Here is a 23985-nt window from a genome sequence, read left to right on the forward strand (position 1 = left end):
AGCAACTTCCGGATTTTCGCGTTTAACGTCGCATTTCCACTCGTCTGAAATTGTTGCATGATTTGCGCATAAATAACGGTGAGTGCTGTTAGCCTCACCGTTATTTTCACAGCTAAATCCGGCTCAGTACTCCAGTTGGGGCCTAACCAGTGATTTGTAAAGGTTTAGCATTAAAAAGGTGAAGCAATTGACCACCCAAAACACGCTTTGGAAAAAAAAAATCCCTTCAGTATTTATCGTTTCCAGATACCTATCCAGTTTCATTTTAAATGTTATTTATAGCCTCTGTTTTAATAGCCACTTCTGATAAAGCATACCATAGCACAGAGACTGTCCACTGAATCTTCGCTGCACACTTTTCATGGCTGTAATATCTTTCCTATAATGGATGGTGTACACGAGGGAGAAAGGAATAGAAGGATATGTCGATAGGGCGAGACGAAGTAAGGAAGGAGGAGGCTCATGTGGAACATAAACACAGGCATAGACCAGTTGGGCTGAATGGCCTGTTTCTATGCTGTAAATACTATGGGCCCGATATTAGGAGGGCGGCGGGTTCGCAGCGGGGGGTCGACTGGGCGCGTGGGTAACACGCCCATTGAAATCGGGGTGCTCCACACGGAATCGCAGGCTAATTGGATACACTTACCTGTGCTTCCGGGTTTTGCGTTGGAAAGCTGCGCAGCGGGCGGACTGCGCATGTGCAGCATAGGCTGTCAGCTGGAGGAGCCCTATTTAAAGGGGCAGTCCTCCACTGACTGATGCTGCAGGAAATAGGAAGAATTACAGCATGGAGCAGCCCAGGGGAAAGGCTGCTCCCAGGTTCAATGATGCCTCACTCCAGGTTTTATTGGATGGGGTGAGGGGGGGGGAGGACAGAGATCTTCTCCCCGGCGGGCGGGAGGAAGCGGCCTGCCTCTGCCACGATGAAAGCCTGGCTCGAGGTGGCAGAGGAGGTCACCAGCACCACTAACATATCGCGCACCTGCATACAGTGCAGGAGGCACTGCAATGACCTAAGTAGGTCAGCTGAAGTGGGTACACTTATTCATTCCCCGATACTCCGTCTGCCACATCACCGCCCCCACCCCACATCTCCTTCTGCACAGCCAACACTACTCTGTCACATCACTCCTCACACCCACTCAAACCTCATCCTCATCTTACCTGCACTTACTCACCTCGCCAGTACTCATCCCACGACTACCACTCAACCCAATCCTCATACAATCTCATGGCTCTATCTCATACTCACCCTCTCATGCATCTCTTTCACAGTCAGCCTCATTCAACCTGCCACTACCTGTGCTGCAGCCACATATGCATCACATATGTGCAGTAGGCAGCGTAAGGCAAACGTGTCGTGAGCATGAAGGGGATGCACAAGGGTGTTTGAGGGTTTGTCATGGTTTTTACTTCTATTTAATTTCTGATCAACTCACATTACATATTATATTGGCACCACTACTGCCACGTCTTTGCTAATCTTGTCTGGTTTGTGCAATAATGCCCTTTCCTGAGGATCACTATGAAGACCCACACCTGATGCCACCCATTGTGTCACTGCAGAGTGGGTGTAGGTGTATTTGCAGGGCTCTTTTGTGCAGACGACTGAGAGACGTCGGCGATGTCCCCGGTGGCACCCTGGAAGGATGCGGAGGAGAAGTTGTTGAGGGCAGTGGTGACTTTGACAGTGACAGATAAGAAGATGGTGCTCGGACCAGCCGGGAGTAGCTCGGCATGAAGGAGGCTGCAGATGTCCACGACTACATGTCGAGTGACTCTGAGCCTCCGTGTGCACTGCTGCTCAGAGAGGTCCAGGAAGCTGAGCCTCAGTCTGTGGACCCTGTGGCGAGGGTAGTGCCCTCTGCGACGCATCTCTCTCTGCAGTTGCCCTCCCTCCTGCTGTGCAGGTGGATGTGTCACAGCACTGTGTTGTGAGGCTCCACGTGTCAGAGGTGGACGGTGTTGCCGGCGAGGCGAGTGATGCTGTTCGTCCTCCGAGGAGGTTATGATTGCAGCCACAGCAGCCACCATCCGGAAGATGTACATTTGAGGGGGTCCGCAAGGTAGATAAATGTGTCTGGACACCTGGGTAAGTGTGCAAGTTTGTGAATTTTATTGTTAGGAAGAGGATGGTGGAGGCCAAACTTTGTCCAAAGTGACAGAGTGGCCTCCTGCAATGAGTGCTGGTCTCCTCCCCACCCCCCCACCTGTCAAATGGACCTTTGCAGCTGCCACAGGTTGATGGCTGAAACATGTCCATTTGAACTGGGAGTGTTTCTCCCAGTACGGGAAACAGTCCCAGTTGTTTGCAAAATCCCACCCCTCCTAAAATATGTTAATCAGGTCTTTAAACGACCTGAAATACCTTAATGAGTACTTTAAGTGGCACCCCACCGGCTTTAATTGCCGGCGGGAGTCCCACATGTGGGGGCTGCACGCGCATGTCAGCGCGTCACTGGGGAACCCGGAAGTGGGCGGATTGGAGCCGGTCTCCAGACCCACCCCGGGAATCCCAGATTTTCGCAGTCCCCCCACCACGAACGCACCCGTTCGGGGGTGCGAAAATCGAGCCCTGTGTAATGCTATGTTAAACGTAACTTTATATTATGTGCTTCAATTTTTTTGAAAACAAACCTGTATTAATATACTGCCATGTAAGTGAAGGCATTTTAATAAATGTGACTGAGTTTATTGAAACAGTTCAGAAAGCATTAGGGAATTTTCATGTCCTTTTTTTGTTGCATGATGGTGCATGACTTGTTGCTGCAGTTTCAGTGTCGGAGACTGAAGTGCCAGGATGCGGTGTCACAAAGATTCAATAGATTGATTCCTGGGATGAGAGGGTTGTCCTATGAGAGTAGATTGAGTAGAATGGGCCTGTACTCTCTGGAGTTTAAAAGAATGAGAGGTGATCTCATTGAAATATATAAGATTCTGAGAGGGCTTGACAGGGTAGTTGCTGAGAGGCTGTTTCCTCTGGCTGGAGAGTCTAGAACTAGGGGGGCATAGTCTCAGGATAAGGGGTCGGCCATTTAGGACTGAGATTAGGAGAAATTTCTTCATTCAGTGGGCTGTGAATCTTTGGAATTCTCTAGCCTAGAGGGCTGTGGATGCCCAATCGTTGAGTATATTCAAGACTGAGATCGATAAATTTTTGGACTCTAGGGGAATCAAGGGATATGGGGATCGGGTGGGAAAGTGGAGTTGAGGTTGAAGATCAGCCATGATCTTATTGAATGGTGGAGCAGGCTCGAGGGGCCGTATGGCCTACTCCTGCTCCTACTCCTTATGTTCTTATGATGCAGACATAATGTAAGAACGATTAGAAATGGATGCTTCGTAATCTACTTGGCTGTTTGATAAAAAGTTTGATGTTGGCTGTTATATTTGACGTGTATGTAAGATAGATAATGGAAGAGGTTACCTGTAGAATTCAGGAAATGCCGGGACATTCCGAAACAGATCTTCTGTTCAAGCAAAAGCAAAATACTGTGGATGCTGGAAATCTGAAATAAAAACAGAAAATGCTGGAAATACTCAACAAGTTAGGCAGCATCTGTGGAGAAAGACGGTTAACGTTTCAGGTCAATGACCCTTCGTCACACCTGGAAGAAGTTGAAGATGAAACAGTTTTTAAGCAAGTACAGTGCCAGAGAGTGGAGGTGGGGGGGGGGGGGAAGGAAGGAGAAGGGAGGAAAGAACAAAAGGGAAGATCTCTGATAGGGTAAAGGGCAAGAGTGATTAAACGACAAAAGGGATGATGGTGCAAAGCAAGGAGGGTGGTAATGGGGCAAGTAAAGAAACAAAAGATGGGTCTAGAGGAGCTGTAAATGGCAACTTCAGAACCATTACCAGCACTTGCTGTCTGAAAAAATGGGAGCAGTGGCTATGATCAGAAGTTATTGAAATCAGTGTTGAGTCCAGAAGGTTCTCAAGTGCCTAATCGAAAGGTGAGGTGCTGTATGTCGAGCTTTTGTTGAGCTTTATTGGAACAGTGTAAGAGGCCGAGTGGGACAGGGAATTAAAATGGCAAGCGACCGGAAGCTCAGGGTCACGCTTGTGGACTGAGTGGAGGTGTTCAGCAAAGTGATCACTCAATCTGCGTTTGGCCGAATACAATGTACTGAATTGAAAGAAGTACAAGTAAATCGCTGTTTCACCTGGAAGGAGTGTTTGGGGCCCTGGACGGTGGAAAGGGAGGAGGTGAAAGGGCAGATGTTGCATCTCCTGTGCGCTCACGGGAAGGTGCCGTGGGGAGGAGAGCGGATGTTGGGGGTGATGGAAGAGTGGACAAGGTTGCCACGGAGGGAACAGTCCCTTTGGAATGCTGAAAGGATAGGGGAGGGGAAGATGTATTTGGTGGTGGCATCGTGCTGGAGGTATCAGAAATGGCGGAGGATGGTACTTTGAATGTGGAGGCTGGTGGGGTGGAAGGTGAGGACAAGGGGGACCCTATCGTCCTGAGAGGGAGGGGAAAGGGTGAAGACAGAAGTGCGGGAAATGGGACGGACACAGTCGAGGGCCCTGTCAACTACAGTGGAGGGGAATCCTCGGTTGAGGAAAAAGGAGGACATATCGGAAGCACTGGTGTGGAAGATGGCATCATCAGAACAGATGCGTGGAGATGGAGAAACTGGGAGAATGGAATAGAGTCCTTATTGAAAGTGGGTAGAAGGAAGTGCAATCAAGGTGGCTGTGGGGGTCGGTGGGCTTGTAGATATTGGTTGACAGCCTATCCCCAGAAATGGAGATAGAGAAGTTGAGGAAGAAAAGGGAAGAGTCGGAGCTGGACCATGTGAAGGCGAGGGAAGGGTGGAAATTGGAAGCAAAGTTGATGAAATTTTCCAGTTTGGGGCAAGAGCAGGAAACTGTATCAGTGCTGTCATCAATGTACCGGAAAAAGAGGTGAGGGAGGGGACCTGAGTAGGTCTGGAACAAGGAATGTTCCACATACCCCACAAAAAGGCAGGCATAGCTGGGACCCATACGGGTTCCCTTGGCGGCACCTTTTATTTGGAGGAAGTGAGTGGAATCAAAGGAGAAGTCATTCAACGTAAGAACAAGTTCAGCCAGGCGGAGGAGGAGGGTGATGGTGGTGGTGGATGGGGACTGGTTGGGCCTCCGTTCAAGGAAGAAGCGGAGGGCCCGCAGGCCGTCCTGTTGGGGGAATGGAAGTGTAGAGGGACTGGACATCCATGGTGAAAAGGAGACGGTTAGGACCTGGAAACTGTTAAAGTGGCGGAAGGCGTCGGATGAGTCGCAGATGTCGGTCGGTAGAGACTGGACAAGGGGAGAAAAAATAGTGTTGAGATAGGAAGAAATAAAGTCTGTGGGGCAAGAACTGGCTGAAAATGATGGGCCTGCCGGGGCAGTCCTGTTTGTGGATCTTGGGAAGGAGGTAAAAGCGGGCTGTGCAGGGTTGGGGGACTATGAGGTTGGAGGCTGTTGGGGGGAAGATCTCCAGAGAAAATGAGGTCAGTGACGGTCTGGGAAACTATGGCTTGATGTTCGGCGGTGGGCTCGTGGTCCAGGGGGAGGTGTTGGAGAATTGTCGTTCAGCCTCCGCAAGGACAAACAGCAACAGCACTGCCCTTGTCAGCAGGTTTAATGACAATGTCAGGGTTGGACCTGAGAGAACGGAGTGCTGCAAGTTCAGAGGGAGGTAGGTTAGAGTGAGTGAGGGGAGTAGGGAAATTGAGATGGCCGATGTCACACTGGCAGTTCCCAACGAAAAGATCAAGAGAGGGTAAGAGGCCAGTGGGAGGGGGTCCAGGTGGAACGAGAAAAGGTCCGCTGTGCAGAGGGAAGATTCCTGGCCAAAGAAGTGGGCACGGAGGCGAAGGCGATGGAAGAAGAGCTCAGCATCGTGTCGAACTTGAAATTCATTGAGGTGGGGGCGTAAGGGAATGAAGCTGAGGCCTTCGCTGAGGGCTGATCGTTCGGGGCCAGAGAGGGGAAGGTCAGAGGGGATAGTGAAAACACGACAAAGGGTGAGATTGGAGGGAGGGATGGGGTCTGAGGAAAGTGAAGGGGAAGAACGATCGGGAGGTACGTTGGTATCTAAGAGTTGTTGAAGCTTGAGGTCCTTGATACCTGAAAGGAAGAAAAAAAGTTTTTTGTAAAAAAGCGCCGGATGAGGCGAAGGATGAAATGGAACTGAGGACCAGGATAACTCTGAAGTAGAGTGAGTCGGTGCTGCTGAAGAGAGAAGTCGAGAGCGTGCATGTGGCAGCGCATGGCGTTGAGCGTGGATCTCAGGAAGCGGCGAGAGCAGCGGTTCGAGGAACGTTGAATATCATGGAGATATCTGTAATCATGGGTGGATCCGAAACATGAAGGGTGGAATTTAAGCTGGAATCCATGTGGAATATGTCGGAGTTGGAGACAGTTGCTGAGGAAAGAGCTGTGGCTATGAAAGTGAGTTTTAGTAGAAACCTGACCAAACACGAGAAGGGAAACCAGATGGACTTGGTTCCAGGGAATGAGGCGGGCCATGTGTCAGTGGGGGAACATTTAGGGAACCGCGATCACACTATCATAAGGTTTAGAATAGCTATGGAAAAGGACATGGACCATTCTAAAGTAAAAATATTCAATTGGACGAGGGCTAATTTAGAACATAAGAACGTAAGAAGCAGGAGTCGGCCGTACAGCCCCTCGAGCCTGCTCTGCCATTCAGTTAGATCATGGCTGATCTTCAATCTCAACTCCACTTCCTGCCCGATCCCCATATCCCTTGATTCCCCTAGAGTCCTAAAATCTATCTATCTCAGCCTTCAATATATTCAAGGACTCAGCATCCACAGCCCTCTGTGGTAGAGAATTCCAAAGATTCACTACCCTCCCATTTCAGTGGGATGAGAACAGATCTGGCTCGGGTAAATTGGAATCAAACATTGACAGGCAAAACTGTAATTGAACTCCTTTGAGGAGGAGATGGTTCAGGTACAGGCTAGATACATTTCCACTCGGGAGAAAGGTAGGGCAACTAAAGCCAGAGCTCCCTGGATGACAAACGAAGTAGTGAGTAAGATGAAGCAGAAAAAAGGGACATAATACAGATGTCAGGTTGATAACACAAGTGAGAACTAGATTGAATATAGAAAGTTCAGAGGGGAAGTGAAAAAGGAAATGGGGACAAAGAGAGTATGAGAATAGACAGGCGGCCAAATGAAAGGGAATCCAAAAGTCTTCTATGGGAATGAAAACAGTAAACGGGTAGTAAGGGGTGGGGTGGGGCCAATTAGGGACGAAAAAAGGAGATCTGCTCATGGAGGCAGAGGGCATGGCCAAGGTACCAAATGAGTACTTTGCATCTGTCTTTACCAAGGAGGAAGATGCCGCCAGAGTCTCATTAAAGGAAGATGTAGTTGAGATACTGGATGGGCTAAAATGTGATAAAGAGGAGGTACTAGAAAGGCTAGCTGTAATTAAAGTAGATAAGTCACCCGGTCCGGATGGGATGCATCCTCGGTTGCAGAAGGAAGTAAGGGTGGAAATTGTGGAGTTACTGGCCATAATCTTCCAAACACCCTTAGATACGGGGATGGTGCCAGAGGACTGGAGAATTACAAATGTTACACTCTTGTTCAAAAAAGGGTGTAAGGATAAACCCGGCAACTACAGGCCAGTCAGTTTAACCTCTGTGGTGGGGAAACTTTTAGAAACAATAGAATTAGCAGTCATTTGGACAAGTATGGATTGATTAGGGAAAGCCAGCACAGATTTGTCAAAGGCAAATCATGTTTAACTAACTTGATACGGTTTTTTGATGAGGTAACAGAGAGGGTAGATGAGGGCAATACGGTTGATGTGGTGTATATGGACTTTGAAAAGGCATTTGATAAAGTGCCGCCAAATAGGCTTGTCATCAAGATTGCGGCATAAAGGGGGCAGTAGCAGCATGGATACAAAATTGGCTAAGTAACAGGAAGCAGGGAGTAGTGGTGAACAGCTGTTTTTCGGACTGGAGGGAGGTGTACAGTGCTGTTCCCCAAGGATTGGTACTAGGACCACTGCTTTTCTTGATATATGTAAACAATTTTACAACACCAAGTTATAGTCCAGCAATTTTATTTTAAATTCACAAGCTTTCGGAGGCTACCTCCTTCCTCAGGTGAACGATGTGTCTTGAAGGGTCTTGACAGAATAGATAGAGAGAAACTGTTCCCATTGGCAAAAGGGCCAATACTTAGAGGACATAGATTTAAGGTGATTGGTAAAAGAACCAAAGGTGACATGAGGAAAAACTTTTTTATACAGCGAGTGGTTAGGATCTGGAATGAACTGCCCGAGTGGGTGGTGGGGGCAGATTCAATCATGGCCTCCAAAAGGGAACTGGATAAGTACTTGAAAAGAAAAAAATTGCAGGGCTATGGGGATAGGGCGTGGGAGTGGGATTAGCTGGATTGCTCTTGTCGAGAGCTGGCATGGACTCGATGGACTGAATGGCCTCCTTCTGTGAACCTTTCTATGATTCTATGAAACAGAAAGCACTGAAGGTGAACAAGGTAAAAGAGACAAACGGAAATCCCTTCGGAGAGAAGAGCAGATCTTCTTCAAGGTGGGCATTCCAGGAAGAGAAGTGGCAGTGAATTAAACACTAAATCAAAAGCGGATGCTGGAAATCTGAAGTAAAACCAGAAAATGCTGGAAATGCTCGGCAAATCAGGCAGCATCTGTGGAAAAAGAGAGTTAACATTTCTGTTTTGGTGCCAATCCACTTTAATGTTTTGTTCAGGGAGCTGGGGAGAGATTATCAAATGATAAGGCAGAAATTATTTAAATCGTTTTTTAGAATTTCCCACTTAAATCTTTTCTCAGAATTTGACGCCTTTCGTGTTTTATGTAGAAGCATCTGCCAATTCTTTCTTCTGTTTCCTTTTAGTGCAGTATCTTTGCAAAATATGCAGCACATCTATTGCATATTGCCCTGGCAACATATTTAGGATTGTCTGTAAAATTGAAGTCAATGGGAATCAGGGGGAAAGCTCTCCAGTGGCTGGAGTCATACCTAGCACAAAGGAAAATGGTAGTGGTTGTTGGAGGCCAATCATCTCAGCCCCAGGACATTGCTGCAGGAGTTCCTCAGGGCAGTGTCCTAGGCCCAACCATCTTCAGCTGCTTCATCAATGACCTTCCCTCCATCATAAGGTCAGAAATGGGGATGTTCGCTGATGACTGCACAGTGTTCAGTTCCATTCGCAACCCCTCAAATAATGAAGCAGTCCGAGCCCGCATGCAGCAAGACCTGGACAACATCCAGGCTTGGGCTCATGAGTGGCAAGTAACATTCGCGCCAGATAAGTGCCAGGCAATGACCATCTCCAACAAGAGAGAGTCTAACCACCTCCCCTTGACATTCAACGGCATTACCCATTGCCGAATCCCCCACCATCAACATCCTGGGGGTCACCATTGACCAGAAACTTAACTGGACCAGCCATATAAATACTGTGGCTACGAGAGCAGGTCAGAGGCTGGGTATTCTGCGGCGAGTGACTCACCTCCTGACTCCGCAAAGCCTTTCCACCATCTACAAGGCACAAGTCAGGAGTGTGATGGAATACTCTCCACTTGCCTGGATGAGTGCAGCTCCAACAACACTCAAGAAGCTCGACACCATCCAAGATAAAGCAGCCCGCTTGATTGGCACCCCATCCACCACCGGCGCACTGTGGCTGCAGTGTGTACCATCCACAAGATGCACTGCAGCAACTCGCCAAGGCTTCTTCGACAGCACCTCCCAAACCCGTGACCTCTACCATCCAGAAGGACAAGAGCAGCAGGCACATGGGAACAACACCACCTGCACGTTCCCCTCCAAGTCACACACCATCCCGACTTGGAAATATATCACCGTTCCTTCATTGTCGCTGGGTCAAAATCCTGGAACTCCCTTCCTAACAGCACTTTGGGAGTACCGTCACCACACGGACTGCAGCGGTTCAAGAAGGCGGCTCACCACCACCTTCTCGAGGGCAATTAGGGATGGGCAATAAATGCTGGCCTCGCCAGCGACGCCCACATCCCATGAACGAATAAAAAAAAAATTCAGGTTGTCAGTGTAAAGGTGACACATCGACCTTGTTAAATGCAGGTGCACAGTAAAGTACATTTTTTTGAATTCACTATTGGCTAATTGAAGACAAAAGAATCGGTACTATTTTTATCATTTCATTTAGCAGCCCAAATAGTGTGCAAAAAAAACTGGGCCCAGAGTATGCAAAACACTTTACCATATCCATAGTGGGTAACTCGATGACTCATGGAATCATACAGCAGAGAAGGAGGCCATTCGGCCCACCGTGCCTGTTTCAGCTCTCTGAAAGAGCTATCAATTATTTCCCTTCCCCTTCTCATTCTCCATCGCCCTGCAAATTTTTCCTTCTTAAGTGTATTTCTAGTTCTCTTTTGGAAGTTATTATTGAACCAGCTTCCACCACCGTTTCAGACTTTTTAAAAAGAAATAACTGTTCCATTCTACAGTTTTCAATTGGTCAGAGTGCATTTAGTTCCCGAGTTTACATAGATTCTCAGCCGTCTTTCTTTGACGAGAATCAAAACCGATCTTACACCGAGATTGCTAGTCACTAACCTTTTCAGCTGCTCGGCCTTTCATGAAGAACAGGTTAAGTGTTTAATTTGTAAATAAAGTTTATATTTAAAATTTTAATGAGCAGTCTTAAGCTTTTATCAAGTGTTTAGCAGTGAGATTAAGTAGCAGCAGTTTTTTTTATCCTGTCTCTCCTCAAGAACTTTTAAGTATCAGGATTACAGTGTGAATTGTAGAGCTGTGAAATTACCATATCTCATGACTTTTAATTTGGAAAAATTACCATATGGAAAAAGCAGTCCTGAAACAGTAGCTTCAGTAGTAGCTATTTAAAAAGAATGCATTAATACAAACTGCAACTATTTGGAACGGATTAAGTTTTTAACCTAATTTAGCTAAATTGAAATATAATATTTTATTGAGAACAAATTTTAGGACTTCTCAAATACATTTTTAAATTTATCTTGGCATTTTGTTCTGTTTTCATTTAACTTGTTAAAGGATTCCAGCTGTAATTGCATAATATTCACAAGGTATGATTACCAAGTCTCATATAATCATGCCAATTTTCAGAAACATTGCTTACGATTGTCCTATTTGCCTAGTAAAAATGTTTGCAATTCATTTACACTTAACTTGGGTCAAAAATAGAGTCCAGTTGCTGCATTATTGTTGTATGTTATAGGGACCATTCCAGTAGAACATGATGCCAAATTAAGCCTACTGTTGATTTAATAATGCTTCAAATTGTTCTTCTAGATTTTGAGTTCCTTTAATCAATTAATTGCTTTTCCTCTGAAATAATTGTTGACAGATGAAGCTGGGAAGGTAATAAAGACTACAGGTTATGCATAACTCTTTACCTTATGGAATATTAACATAGCTATGAAAAACCAACATGTGTAACATGAGTTACACAACATGAGTAGTGGAAATGGATTTGTAATGAGAGCTGTGGGTATTTCCATACTGTAGGAATGAATATTGCTTCCAATCATGACAGTATAATTGAAATAATTGTCAAGGGTAAGTTAACCATTGGTAATCGTTTGGAATCTGAATTCAATCTGACAATTTCTAAAACTTCTTGCTGATTGATTATGATGGTATTTTGTAGCTGGATGCCATTGGTTCTGCGATTTTATTCTTTGAAATATATATAAAAAAAGCTCCTATGTGAAGATCATTCCCAAGAAGATTTTGTAGTTGATTTGCTGGACTGCAAGTTTTTTACATTTTCACATTCAGTTGCATAATTATTCAGTTAGATAAAGATACAGGTTTGACAGTGATGGAGGTATTTGACTAGCAGATGTAAAGAAATTGTTAACATGAGAAGTTTAACATTAACCTTATGTTCAAAATACATGTCATTATCGAGATGTGATTAAATCATAGTCAACAGCGAGCCTTATATCCTGATGTGGATAATAAGTTGCAGCTGTTTTTCTGCACCTGTTTCCTGTGTAATAACAGAATTTGGTTGAAACGAAAAGATTAATTTGTCTGCAGCAATTTTGTGTATTGAGATGACAGATTACGACTATTTATTGCTAATATGCAACGTATTTGAAATGAGGTATTGTCATTTTGTTACAGTTGACAGAAATGCAAACGGAGAGCAGCTATTATAGCCCTCAGAAAGTGAAATCCAAAGAAGTGCTTTGCTGGGAGCAAGAAGGGACTACTGTTGAGGTATTTTTCAATTCTTTGCCCAAAGTATTAGTAAAGCTTCCTGTGATAGCACCTTCTCATCGATTTGTTAATTTACCATTATTAATATACCCTTTGGAAAAACATTTTTCTTCAGAAATGTCTTCACTTGCATCACTTTATAGTCTTCTGTAATTTTAGCAATTAAAACACATCTATAAGAAAGTGCAAATGAACTTCAATTTATACCATTGTCTTGATATTTTGTTGAAGCACTTCCATGTTATGAAGTGACAAATATGTAGAAATCTCTTTGTAAAAATAAACTTGTGCCAAGTAAAATCTATTGCTTCCGTTAAGCAAGCAACATGAATGTGTATTTATCTCAATTGGAAGTACTGTGTGTGAGAAATGGTCAATACTGAATTAATTACCCTATCTTACAACAGATTTTCATTAGAAGTTGAGGTAAGAAGGTAGAAAACTAGCTTTAAAACTAGGTCTACTTTTATATTGATCATAATTATGCCAGAGTTCAAAATCATAATGGAGCATTGCTCAGGCATGAGTTAAAAGTGTAGTTTCCTCCAGGCGGGTAGGGTTAAAATCGCTCCCACTAACTTATTATAGTAAAGGTGGAACTGCCATGTTAATGCAGTAGTCTAGTAAATGTTTTAAGATTTTATTAATCACACGTTTCTCTTTATATGTAGGTATTTGTACATGAATGTACTTCCCAGCTATTACCTTTTCAGGAAATTTGTGGTGCGCATAATATTGTACCAGAGTATTGGAATGCTGGAATGATGCAGAACAAAATTAATAACAAACATTGCTTGCTTAATTTTAAAATTCCTAATCTTCAGTAAAATGGAGCTTAGTAGAAATCATGATGGACAGCATCATGAATTGTTTGTGAATTGTCCATGGATTTGCAATTGAGTTGAGAATTAATTACTTTGAGGGAAATTGCTAATTTTATTGTGAAATTTGTAATTTGCTTATTTAAGTTTTACAGCAGACTATTTTGAATTTTATTAACCTTTGTTTCTATGTTTCTCTTTCACTTCTATTCAACCACATAAAAATGGCTTTTTTTAAAGATCTACACTAATTCATTTGCTAATATGTTTTAGATAAGGAAAGTAAGGATTTTTTCATGTTTGTACATGTAGCGTGAATAGCTTTAACCACAATAATTCATACTGTTTTTGCCAAGGTGCTGATGATGGGAGAGCTTTTCTTTGATTGCCAAATGGGCTTTGTGGGCTGCAAGGCTTTATGCCTGAAGGGAATAATGGGTGTAAAAGACTTTGAAGAAACTACAAACAGAAGTGAAAATGTAAGTAATTGACACAAACTTTTTTGTTAAAATAACAACAACAATTGTATTTATATGACGCCTTAAACATGGTTTTAATTTTTTAGGAGGGTCTTGAAGAGGAGAGCGGCGGAGAGGTTTAGGGAGGGAATTTCACAGCTCAGGGCCTAGATGGCTGCAGGCGGGCAAAGATAAAGCAAAGGGAGCAGGGGTTGCAGAAGAGGACAAATTTGGAGGAATGCAGAGTTCTTGGAGAGTTGCACGGTTGGAGGAGGTTACAGAGATAAGGAGTGGTGAGGCCACGAAGGGCTACGGGCAGCAGAGTTTTGGATGAGCTGACGTTTACGGAGGGTGGAAGAAGGGAGGTCGGCCAGAAGAGCATTGGAATAGTCGAATCTGGAGTTGACGACAACAACAACATCAACAACTTACAAACGAACATACGAATTAGGAGCAGGAGTAGGCCATTCGGCCCCTCGAGCCTGCTCTGCCATTTGATAAGATCATGGCTGATCTGATTGCGACCTCAACCCTACTTTCCTGTCTACCTATTATAAGCTTTGACTCCCTTGTTAATCAGGAATCTGTAACTCAGCCTTAAAAATATTCAATGACCCTGCCTCCACTGCTCTCTGGGGAAGGGAGTTCCACAGACTTACGACCCTCTGAGTGAAAGAAATTCTCCTCATCTCCGTCTTAAATGGGAGACCCCTTATTTTTAAACTGTGGCCCCTAGTTCTGGTCTCTCCCACAAGGGGAAACATCCTCTCAGCATCCACCCCTTCTAGTCCTCTCAGGATCTTATGTTTCATTAAGATCACCTCTCATTCTTCTAAACTCCAGTGTATACAGGCCCAACTTGCCCAACTTGTCCAACCCTTCCTCATAAGATAACCCTCATCCCAGGAATCAGTTGAGTGAACCTTCTCTGAACCGCCTCCAAAGCAATTATGTCCTTTCTTAAATAAGGAGACCAAAACTGCACACAGTATTCCAGATGTGGCCTCACCAATGCCCTCTACAACTGCAGCAAAACATCTCTACTTTTATATTCCATTCCCCTTGCAATAAATGCCAACATTCCATTTGCCTTCCCAATCACTTGCTGTCCTGCATACTAACTTTTTGTGATTCATGCACTAGGACACCCAGATCCCTCTGTACCTCAGAGTTCTGCAATCTCTCTCCATTTAAATAATATACTGCTTTTCTATTCCTTCTGCCAAAGTGGACAAGTTCACATTTTCCCATATTATACTCCATCAGCCAAATTTTTGCCCACTCACTTAACCTATCTATATCCCTTTGCAGACTCCTTATGTCCTCTTCACAACTTACTTTCCAACCTACCTTTGTGTCATCTGCAAATTTAGCAACCATACATTCGGTCCCATCATCCAAGTTATTGATATAGATTGTAAATAGTTGCATTTATATTGCGCCTTTAATGCAGTTAAAACGTCCCAAAGTGCTTCAGAGTAGTGATTATCAAACAGAATTTGACACCGAGCCACATAAGCAGATATTAGGACAGGTGAAGAGGTAGATTTTAAGGAGCATCTTAAAGGAGAAGAGAGATGTGGAGAGGTTTAGGGAGGGAATTCCAGAGCTTAGGGCCGAGGCAACTGAAAGCACAGCCGCCACTGGTGGAACGATTAAAATTGGGGATGCGCAAGAGGCAAGAATCGGAGGAGCTCAGAGATCTCGGAGGGTTGTAGGGCTGGAGGAGGTTATAGAGATAGGGAGGGGGCGAGGCCGTGGAGGGATTTGAAAACTAGGATGAGAATTTTAAAATCAAGGCATTCCTGGACAGGGAGCCAATGTAGGTCAGCAAGCACAGGAGTGATGGTTGAACGGAACTTGGTGCGAGTTAGGATATGGGCAGCAGAGTCTTAGAAACATAAAAACAAAGAAAATAGGAGCAGGAGTAGGCAATTCGGCCCTTCGAGCCTGCTCTGCCATTCAATGTGATCGTGCCTGATCCTCTATCTCAATACCATATTCCCGCTCTCTCCCCATATACCTTGATGCCTTTTGTGTTGAGAAATCTATCCAGCTCCTTCTTAAATATATTCAGTGACTTGGCTTCCACAGCCTTCTGTGGTAGAGAATGCCATAGATTCAACATCCTCTGAGCGAAGAAATTTCTCCTCATCTCAGTCCGAAATGTCCTACCCCGTATCCTGAGACTGTGACCCCATGTTCTGAACCCCCCAGCCAGGGGAAACATGCTCGCTGCATCCAATCTGTCTAGCCCGGTCAGAATTTTATATGTTTCAATGAGATCCCCTCTCATTTTCTAAACTTGAGTGAATACAGGCCAAGTCGACCCAATCTCTTGTCATATGACAGTCCTGCCATCCCAGGAATCAGTCTGGTGAACCTTCGCTGCACTCCCTCTATGGCAAGTATATCCTTTCTTAGGTAAGGAGACCAAAACTGCACACAATACTCCAGGTGTGGTCTCGCCAAGGGCCTGTATAACTGCAGTAAGACATTCTTGCTCCTGTACTCACATCCTCTTTTTATTCGTTCATGGGATGTGGGCATCACTGGTGAGGCCAGCATTTATTGCCCATCCCTAATGCCCTTGAGAAGGTGGTGGAGAGCCGCCTTCTTGAACTGCTGCAGTCCATGTGGTGAAGGTTCTCCCACAGTGCTGTTAGGTAGGGAGTTCCAGGATTTTGACCCAGCAACGATGAAGGAACGGCGATATATTTCCAAGTCGGGATGGTGTGTGACTTGGAGGGGAACGTGCAGGTGGTGGTGTTCCCATGTGCCTGCTGCCCTTGTCCTTCGAGGTGGTAGAGATCCCGGGTCTGGGAGGTGCTGTTGAAGAAGCACTCGAGTTTCTGCAGTGCATCCTGTGGATGGTGCACACTGCAGCCACTGTGCGCCGGTGGTGAAGTGAGTGAATGTTTCGGGTGGTGGATGGGGTACCAATCAAGCGGTCTGCTTTGTCCTGGATGCTGTCGAGCTTCTTGAGTGTTGTTGGAGCTGCACTCATCCAGGCAAGTGGACAGTATTCCATCACACTCCTGACTTGTGCCTTGTAGATGGTGGAAAGGCTTTGGGGAGTCAGGAGTTGAGTCACTCGCCGCAGAATACCCAGCCTCTGACCTGCTCTCGTAGCCACAGTATTTATATGGCTGGTCCAGTTACGTTTCTGATCAATGGTGACTCCCGGGATGTTGATGGTGTGGGATTCGGCGACGGTAATGCCGTTGAATGTCAAGGGGAGGTGGTTAGACACTCTTGTTGGAGATGGTCATTGCCTGGCACTTGTCTGGTGCGAATGTTACTTGCCACTTATGAGCCCAAGCCTGGATATTGTCCAGGTCTTGCTGCAAGCGGGCATGGACTGCTTCATTATCTGAGGGGTTGCGAATGAAACGGAACACTGTGCAAACATCAGCGAACATCCCCATTTCTGACCTTATGATGGAGGGAAGGTTATTGATGAAGCAACTGAAGATGGTTGGGACTAGGACACTGCCCTGAGGAACTCCTGCAGCACGTCCTGGGGCTGAGATGATTGGCCTCCAACAACCACTACCATCTTCCTTTGTGCTAGGTATGACTCCAGCCACTGGAGAGTTTTCCCCCTGATTTCCATTGACTTCAATTTTACTAGGGCTCATTGGTGCCACACTCAGTCAAATGCTGCCTTGTTGTCAAGGGCAGTCACTCTCACCTCACCTCTGGAATTCAGCTCTTCTGTCCATGTTTGGACCAAGGCTGTAATGAGGTCTGGGGCGGAGTGGTCCTGGCGGAACCCAAACTGAGCATTGGTGAGCAGATTAATGGTGAGTAAGTGCCGCTTGATAGCACTGTCGACGACACCTTCCAACACTTTGCTGATGATTGAGAGTGGGCTGATGGGGCGGTAATTGGCCGGATTGGATTTGTCCTGCTTTTTGAGGACAGGACATACCTGGGCAATTTTCCACATTGTCGGGTAGATGCCAGTGTTGTCGCTGTACTGGAACAGTTTGGCTAGAGGCGCAGCTAGTTCTGGAGCACAAGTCTTCAGCACTACAGCCGGGATGTTGTCGGGGCCCATGGCCTTTGCTGTATCCAGTGCACTCAGTCGTTTCTTGATATCACGTGGAGTGAATCGAATTGGCTGAAGACAGGCTTCTGTGAAGGGGATATCGGGAGGAGGCCGAGATGGATCATCCACTCGGCACTTCTGGCTGAAGATTGTTGCAAACGTGCCCTCTTTTGCACTCACGTGCTGGACTCCGCCATCATTGAGGATGGGGATGTTTACAGAGCCTCCTCCTCCTTCTAATTGTTTAATTGTCCACCACCATTCACTGGATGTGGCAGGACTGCCGAGCTTTGATCTGATCCATTGGTTGTGGAATCGCTTAGCTCTGTCTATAGCATGTTGCTTCCGCTGTTTAGCATGCATGTAGTCCTGAGTTGTAGCTTCACCAGGTTGGCACCTCATTTTTCGGTAGGCCTGGTGCTGCTCCTGGCATGCTCTTCCACACTCCTCATTGAACCAGGGTTGATCCCCTGGCTTTTGGTAATGGTAGAGTGAGGAATATGCCGGGCCATGAGGTTACAGATTGTGCTGGAATACAATTCTGCTGCTGCTGATGGCCCACAGTGCCTCATGGATGCCCAGTTTTGAGCTGCTAGATCTGTTCTGAATCTATCTCATTTAGCACGGTGATAGTGCCACACAACACGTTGGATGGTGTCCTCAGTGCGAAGATGGGACTTCGTTTCCACGAGGACTGTGCGGTGGTCACTCCTACCAATACTGTCATGGACAGATGCATCTGCGACGGGTAGATTGGTGAGGACGAGGTCAAGTAGATATTTCCCTCCTGTTGGTTCGCTCACCACCTGCCGCAGGCCCAGTCTGGCAGCTATGTCCTTCAGGACTCTGCCAGCTCGGTCAGTAGTGCTGCTGCCGAGCAACTCTTGGTGATGGACATTGAAGTCCCCCACCCAGAGTACATTCTGTGCCCTTGCTGCCCTGAGTGCTCCCTCCAAGTGGTGCTCAACATGGAGGAGGACTGATTCATCAGCTGAGGGAGGACGGTAGGTGGTAATCAGCAGGAGGTTTCGTTGCCCATGTTTGACCTGATGCCATGAGATTTCATGGGGTCTGGAGTTAATGCTGAGGTCTCCCAGGGCCACTCGCGACTGACTGTATATCACTCTACCGCCACCTCTGGTCGGTCTGTCCTGCAGGTGGGACAGGAGATATCCAGGGATGGTGATGGAAGAGTCTGGGACATTGGCTGAAAGGTATGATTCTGTGAGTATGGCTGTGTCAAGCTGTTGCTTGACCAGTCTGTGGGACAGCTCTTGCAATTAAGGCCAACATACCATTTGCCTTCCTAACTGCTTGCTGCACCTGCATGTTTACTTTCAGTGACTGGTGTACAAGGACACTCAGGTCCCTTTGTACATCAACATTTCCCAATCTATCACCATTTAAATAATACTCTGCCTTTCTGTTTTTCTTTCCAAAGTGGATAACTTCACATTTATCCACATTATGCTGCATCTGCCATGTATTTGCCCACTCATCCAACTTGTCTAAATCACCTTGAAGCCTCTTTGCATCCTCCTCACAACTCACGATCCCACTTAGTTTTGTGTCGTCAGCAAACGTGGAAATATTACATTTGGTTCCCTCATCCAAATCATTGATATATATTGTGAATAGCTGGGGCCCAAGCACTGATCCCTGCGGTACCCCACCAGTCACTGCCTGCCACCCCGAAAAAGAACCATTTATTCCTACTCTCTGTTTCCTGTCTGTTAACCAATTTTCAATCCATGCCAGTATATTACCACCAATCCCACGTGCTTTAATTTTGCACACTAACCTCTTATGTGGGACTTTATCAAAGACCTTCTGAAAATCCAAATAAACCACATCCACTGGTTCTCCTTTATCTATTCTACCAGTTACATCCTCAAAAAAAACTCCAGTCGGTTTGTCAAGCATGATTTCCCTTTCATAAATCCATACTGACTTTGTCTAATCCCGTGATATTTTCTAAGTGTCCTGTTATCACGTCCTTTATAATAGACTCTAGCATTTTCCCTACTACTGATGTGAGGCTAACTGGTTTGTAGTTCCCTGTTTTCTCTCCCTCCTTTTTTAAATAGTTGGGTTACATTTGCCACCCTCCAATTTGCAGGCACTGTTCCATAATCTATAGAATTTTGGAAGATGACAACTAATGCATCCACTATTTCTACGGCTACCTCTTTTAGTACTCTGGGATGCAGATTATCGGGCCCTGGGGATTTATCGGCTTTCAGTCCCATTAATTTCTCCAGCACTATTGTTTTACTAATACTAATTTCCTTTAATTCCTCCTTCTCACTCGTCCCTTGGTTCCCTAGCATTTCTGGGATTCCGTGAAGACAGAACCGAAGTATTTGTTTAATTGCTCTGCCATTTCCTTGTTTTCCATTATTAATTCTCCTGTTTCTGACTGTAAGGGACCTACATTTGTCTTCACTAATCTTTTTCTTTTTACATACTTGTAGAAGCTTTTACAGTCCACTTTTATATTCTTTGCAAGTTTACTCTCCCGCTCTATTTTTCCCCTCTTAATTAATCTCTTGGTCCTTTTGGATGATCTCAAGTTAATGGAGGGTGGAAGACGGGACGCCGACCAGGAGAGCATTGAAATAGTCAAGTTTAGAGGTAACAAAGACATGGATGAGAGTTTCAGCAGCAGATGAGTTGAGGCGGGGGCGGAGAGGGGCGATGTTACAGAGATGGAAGCCGGCGTTCTTGGTGATGGAGCAGATATGTGGTCGAAAGCTCATCTCACGGTCAAATAGGATGCCAAGGTTGCGAATGGTCTGGTTCAGTCTCAGATAGTGGCCAGGGAGAGAGAATGGAGTTTGTGGCGAGGTCCGAAGACGATTGCTTCCGTCTTCCCAATATTTAGTTGGAGGAAATTTTTGCTCATCCAGTGTCTGACAAGCAGTGGAACAAATCAGAGACAGAAGAGTGGTCGAGGGAGTTGGCGGTGAGGTAGAGCTTAATGTCATCGTGTCAGTGTACATCTGGAACCTGATGATGTGTTTTCGGATGATGTCACTGAGAGGCAGCTTGTCGATGAGAAATATGAGGGGATCAAGGATAGATCCTTGGGGGATTCCAGAGGTAACAGTGTGGGAGAGGGAAGAGAAGCCATTGTAGGTGATTCTGTGGCTACGAGTGGACAGAGAAGAATGGAACCAGGCGAGCGCTGTCCCACGGCGGAGGAGAGGCGTTAGAGGAGGATGGTGTGGTCAACCATGTCAAAGGCTGCAGACAGGTCGAAAAGGATGAGGGATAGTTTGCCATAGTCACAGTCACATAGGATGCCGTTTGTGACGTTGATAAGGGCTGTTTCATTGCTGTGGCAGAGACGGAAAACTGATTGGAGGGATTCAAGCATGGAGTTGCGGGAAAAGTGGGCATGGATTTGGGAGGCGACAACACATTCAAGGACTTTGGAGAGGAAAGGGAGGTTGGGGATGGGGCGGTAGTTTTCAAGGACAGATGGATCAAGTGAGGGTTTTTTGAGGAGGGGGTAATGACGGCAGATTTGAAGGGGAGGGGGACAGTATCTGAGGAGAGGGAACTGTTAACAATATCAGCTAACATGGGGGCCTGGAAGGGAAGTTGGATGCTCAGCAGTTCGTTGGGAATAGGGCCGAGGGAGTAGGAGGTGGGTCTCATGGTTAAGATGAGCTCAGAGAGGGCATGAGGGGAGTTGGAGAGACGAAAGAGAAAGATGTGAGTTCAGAGCTAGGGCACGGGGGATCCATAGGGGAAGTTTGGCTTGGTGGGATTGGGGAAGGGAGGAAAGTGGCAGAGGCAGCTGAACAGGTGGTCTCAATCTTCGTGACAAAGTAGTCCATGAGCTCCTTGCACTTGGAGGAGGGGTTTAAGAAGATCGTTTGTCGTGGTGAAGAGAAGCTAGGGTTATCTTTGCATTCCAGAATAATGCTGGAATAGTGAGCAGTTTTGGCAGAGAAGAGCAGGACCCAATTGTGCTTAAGTGGTCCAGACCAGTTGTCTGCCATAAACGTTCAAGTCTGCGTTCCTTAAACTTAGAGAGCGGAGATGAGGGCCGAACCGGGGGCCCGACCAGGGTGAGAGAGAGTAATGGTTTTAATAGGTACAAGGGCATCAAAGGTGGAGGTGAGAGTTTGATTGAGCAAATCAGTAGCTGCAGAAATGTCATGGTCAATGGAGGGCCAAGTAAACCGTGAACAGACAGTTGGGAATTTGAAAGTGCAGTTGTAAGTGATTTGGGGAGAGTTTTTTCCAGGGGTGGACACAGTAAGAAGTGGGGTTGGGAGGGGGAAAGGGGATGTGAGTGGAGAGGGATACAAGGAAGTCATCAGAGATGGCCTTATCCATGATTGACACGATGGGAGTAGAGAGACCACGTGAGATGGCAAGGTCGAGGGGGTGGCTGTGAATATGGGTCGGGGAGTTTATATGGAGGGAGAGATTAAAGGAGGATAGGAGGGCAGTGAACTCAGAGATAAGAGAGCATGATGAGTTGAGATGGAAGTTGAAATCACCGAGGTTGAGAAGTCGCTCAGTGCAGAGGCTGAGGGAAGAAAGCAGTGAAGATATCTCGGTGAGAAATTTGGCGTGGTACTTGGGTGGACGGTAGAGAACGAGGATTTTGAAGGAGAGGTGAGAGGGCTACAAAGCTTGTGGCAGGGCTGAAGACAATGGCTTTGGTCTTCCCACTGTTGAACTGGAGGAAATTGCGGATCATCCAAGACTGGATGTGGAACAAGTTGTCTAACAACACAGAGGCAGTGCATGGGTTGAGAGAGGTGGTGAGGTAAATCTGGTTGTCGTCAATGTACATCTGGAATCTGATGCCAAGTCTTCAGATGATGTCACTGAGGGGCCACATGTAGATGAGGAAGAAGATGGGGTCAAGGATAGGTCCTTCGGGGACTACAGAGGTAATGGTGTGGGGTGGTAAGAGAAGCCAGTGCTGGAGAACTGTTGGATAGGTAAGAGTGGAATCAAGAGAGGGCAGTCCCACTCAGCTGTAAAACGGAGGTGGGGCATTGGAGGGGTTTGCTGTGGTCGACTGTGTCAAAGGCTGCAGCATGGTCAAAAAGGACGAGGATGACTCGTGCACCACGGTCATAGTCACACAGGATGTCATTTGTGACTTTGATTAGGGCCATTTCACTACTCTGGCAGGGGCGGACACTTGATTGGAGAGATTCAAACACGGAGTTGCGGGAAAGATGGGCACGGATTTGGAAGGCAACATCATGTTCAAGAATTTTGGAAAGGAAAGGGAGGTTGGAGATGGGGTGGTTTGCATGCACAGAGGGTCAAGGGTGGTTTTTTTTGCGGAGTGGGGTGATGACAGTGGTTTTGAAAGAGAGGTGGATTGTACCTGAGGAGAGGGAACAACTTAGTGTCAGCTGATATGGGGACCAGGAACGGAAGTTTGGTGGTCAGCAATTTCGTGGGAATGGGGTCAAGAGAGCAGGAGATGGGCCTCATTGACAGAATGAGCTCACAGAGTGCATGGGAGGAGATGGGAGAGAAGATAAAGAAAGATGCGGCTTCAGAGCTAGGGTGGGGGAGAACTTTGGAGGAAGTTTGGCTTGATGGGCAAGGGAAGGACGGATGCGACAGAGGCAGCTGGATGGATGGTCTCAATCTTAGTGACAGAGAAGTCCAGGAGCTATTGGCACTTTTTGGAGGTGAGGGTGTGGGGTAAAGGAGAAAGGGGTTAAAGGAGACAATTGGCGGTGGAGAAAAGAAGCCAGATGTTATCTTTCCTTCCAGGATAATCCTGGAACTGTGAGTGGTTTTCGCAGAAGGGAGCAAAACCTGATAGCGCGTGATGTGATGGTAGAATTTTGTGGGTGGGCATACATTTTTATAATAAATGTGCTAATAGGGATTTTATTTTCATCAAGCTAGATTCTTATCTCGTTTAAAGATGTTTCGGAGAAAGTTCAAGGGCGTTCTTGAGTTTTGTGGCAGTCAGAAGCTATTAACTGAAAAATACAGAAAATTAAACCGATGTTCTTCCTGATTTATAAATGTTTTGCTGACTATCCTGAGCCACCTGGTGTTGTGTTATGGAGAATCCAGTTTGTAACTTCTCTTCATAAGGGAAGTTATATTTTTCCTTCTTTCTGCAGTACCTTTTGACTCATTGTGGCTAACTTTGCCAGTCAATAGTTTATATTTTGCAAATAATTCAGTGCAGAGAAGTGCAAAATACTGAGGCCAATTTTGGAAGGAGGCTTCTTCGGGGAATCTGTTTGCTATTCAGTTATATGTCTCCAGCAGGAAATTGAAGGTTTGGCTCTAAATTTAACTAGGTATAGCTGGATATTAAATAACAACATGCCCTTTACTTAGTTTTATTCATAGATCCACAGACTATAAAACCATTGTCTTTTTTAAAAT

General features: G+C 45.9%; 1 protein-coding gene across 3 annotated transcripts in view; it reads left to right on the top strand.

Moving 5' to 3' along the window:
* The window catches only part of LOC137310136 (intermembrane lipid transfer protein VPS13B-like), an 875231-nt gene that overhangs the window by 147552 nt on the left and 703694 nt on the right, over window positions 1–23985 (top strand). For all 3 annotated transcript variants that reach the window (XM_067978127.1, XM_067978114.1, XM_067978120.1), the window contains exons 9-10: window positions 12161–12256; window positions 13434–13556. In XM_067978127.1, the coding sequence (XP_067834228.1) occupies window positions 12161–12256; window positions 13434–13556 (219 nt within the window). The remainder of the gene's footprint in view (window positions 1–12160; window positions 12257–13433; window positions 13557–23985) is intronic.

Source organism: Heptranchias perlo, chromosome 3, assembly GCF_035084215.1.
Source record: "Heptranchias perlo isolate sHepPer1 chromosome 3, sHepPer1.hap1, whole genome shotgun sequence".
Lineage (NCBI taxonomy): Eukaryota > Metazoa > Chordata > Chondrichthyes > Hexanchiformes > Hexanchidae > Heptranchias > Heptranchias perlo.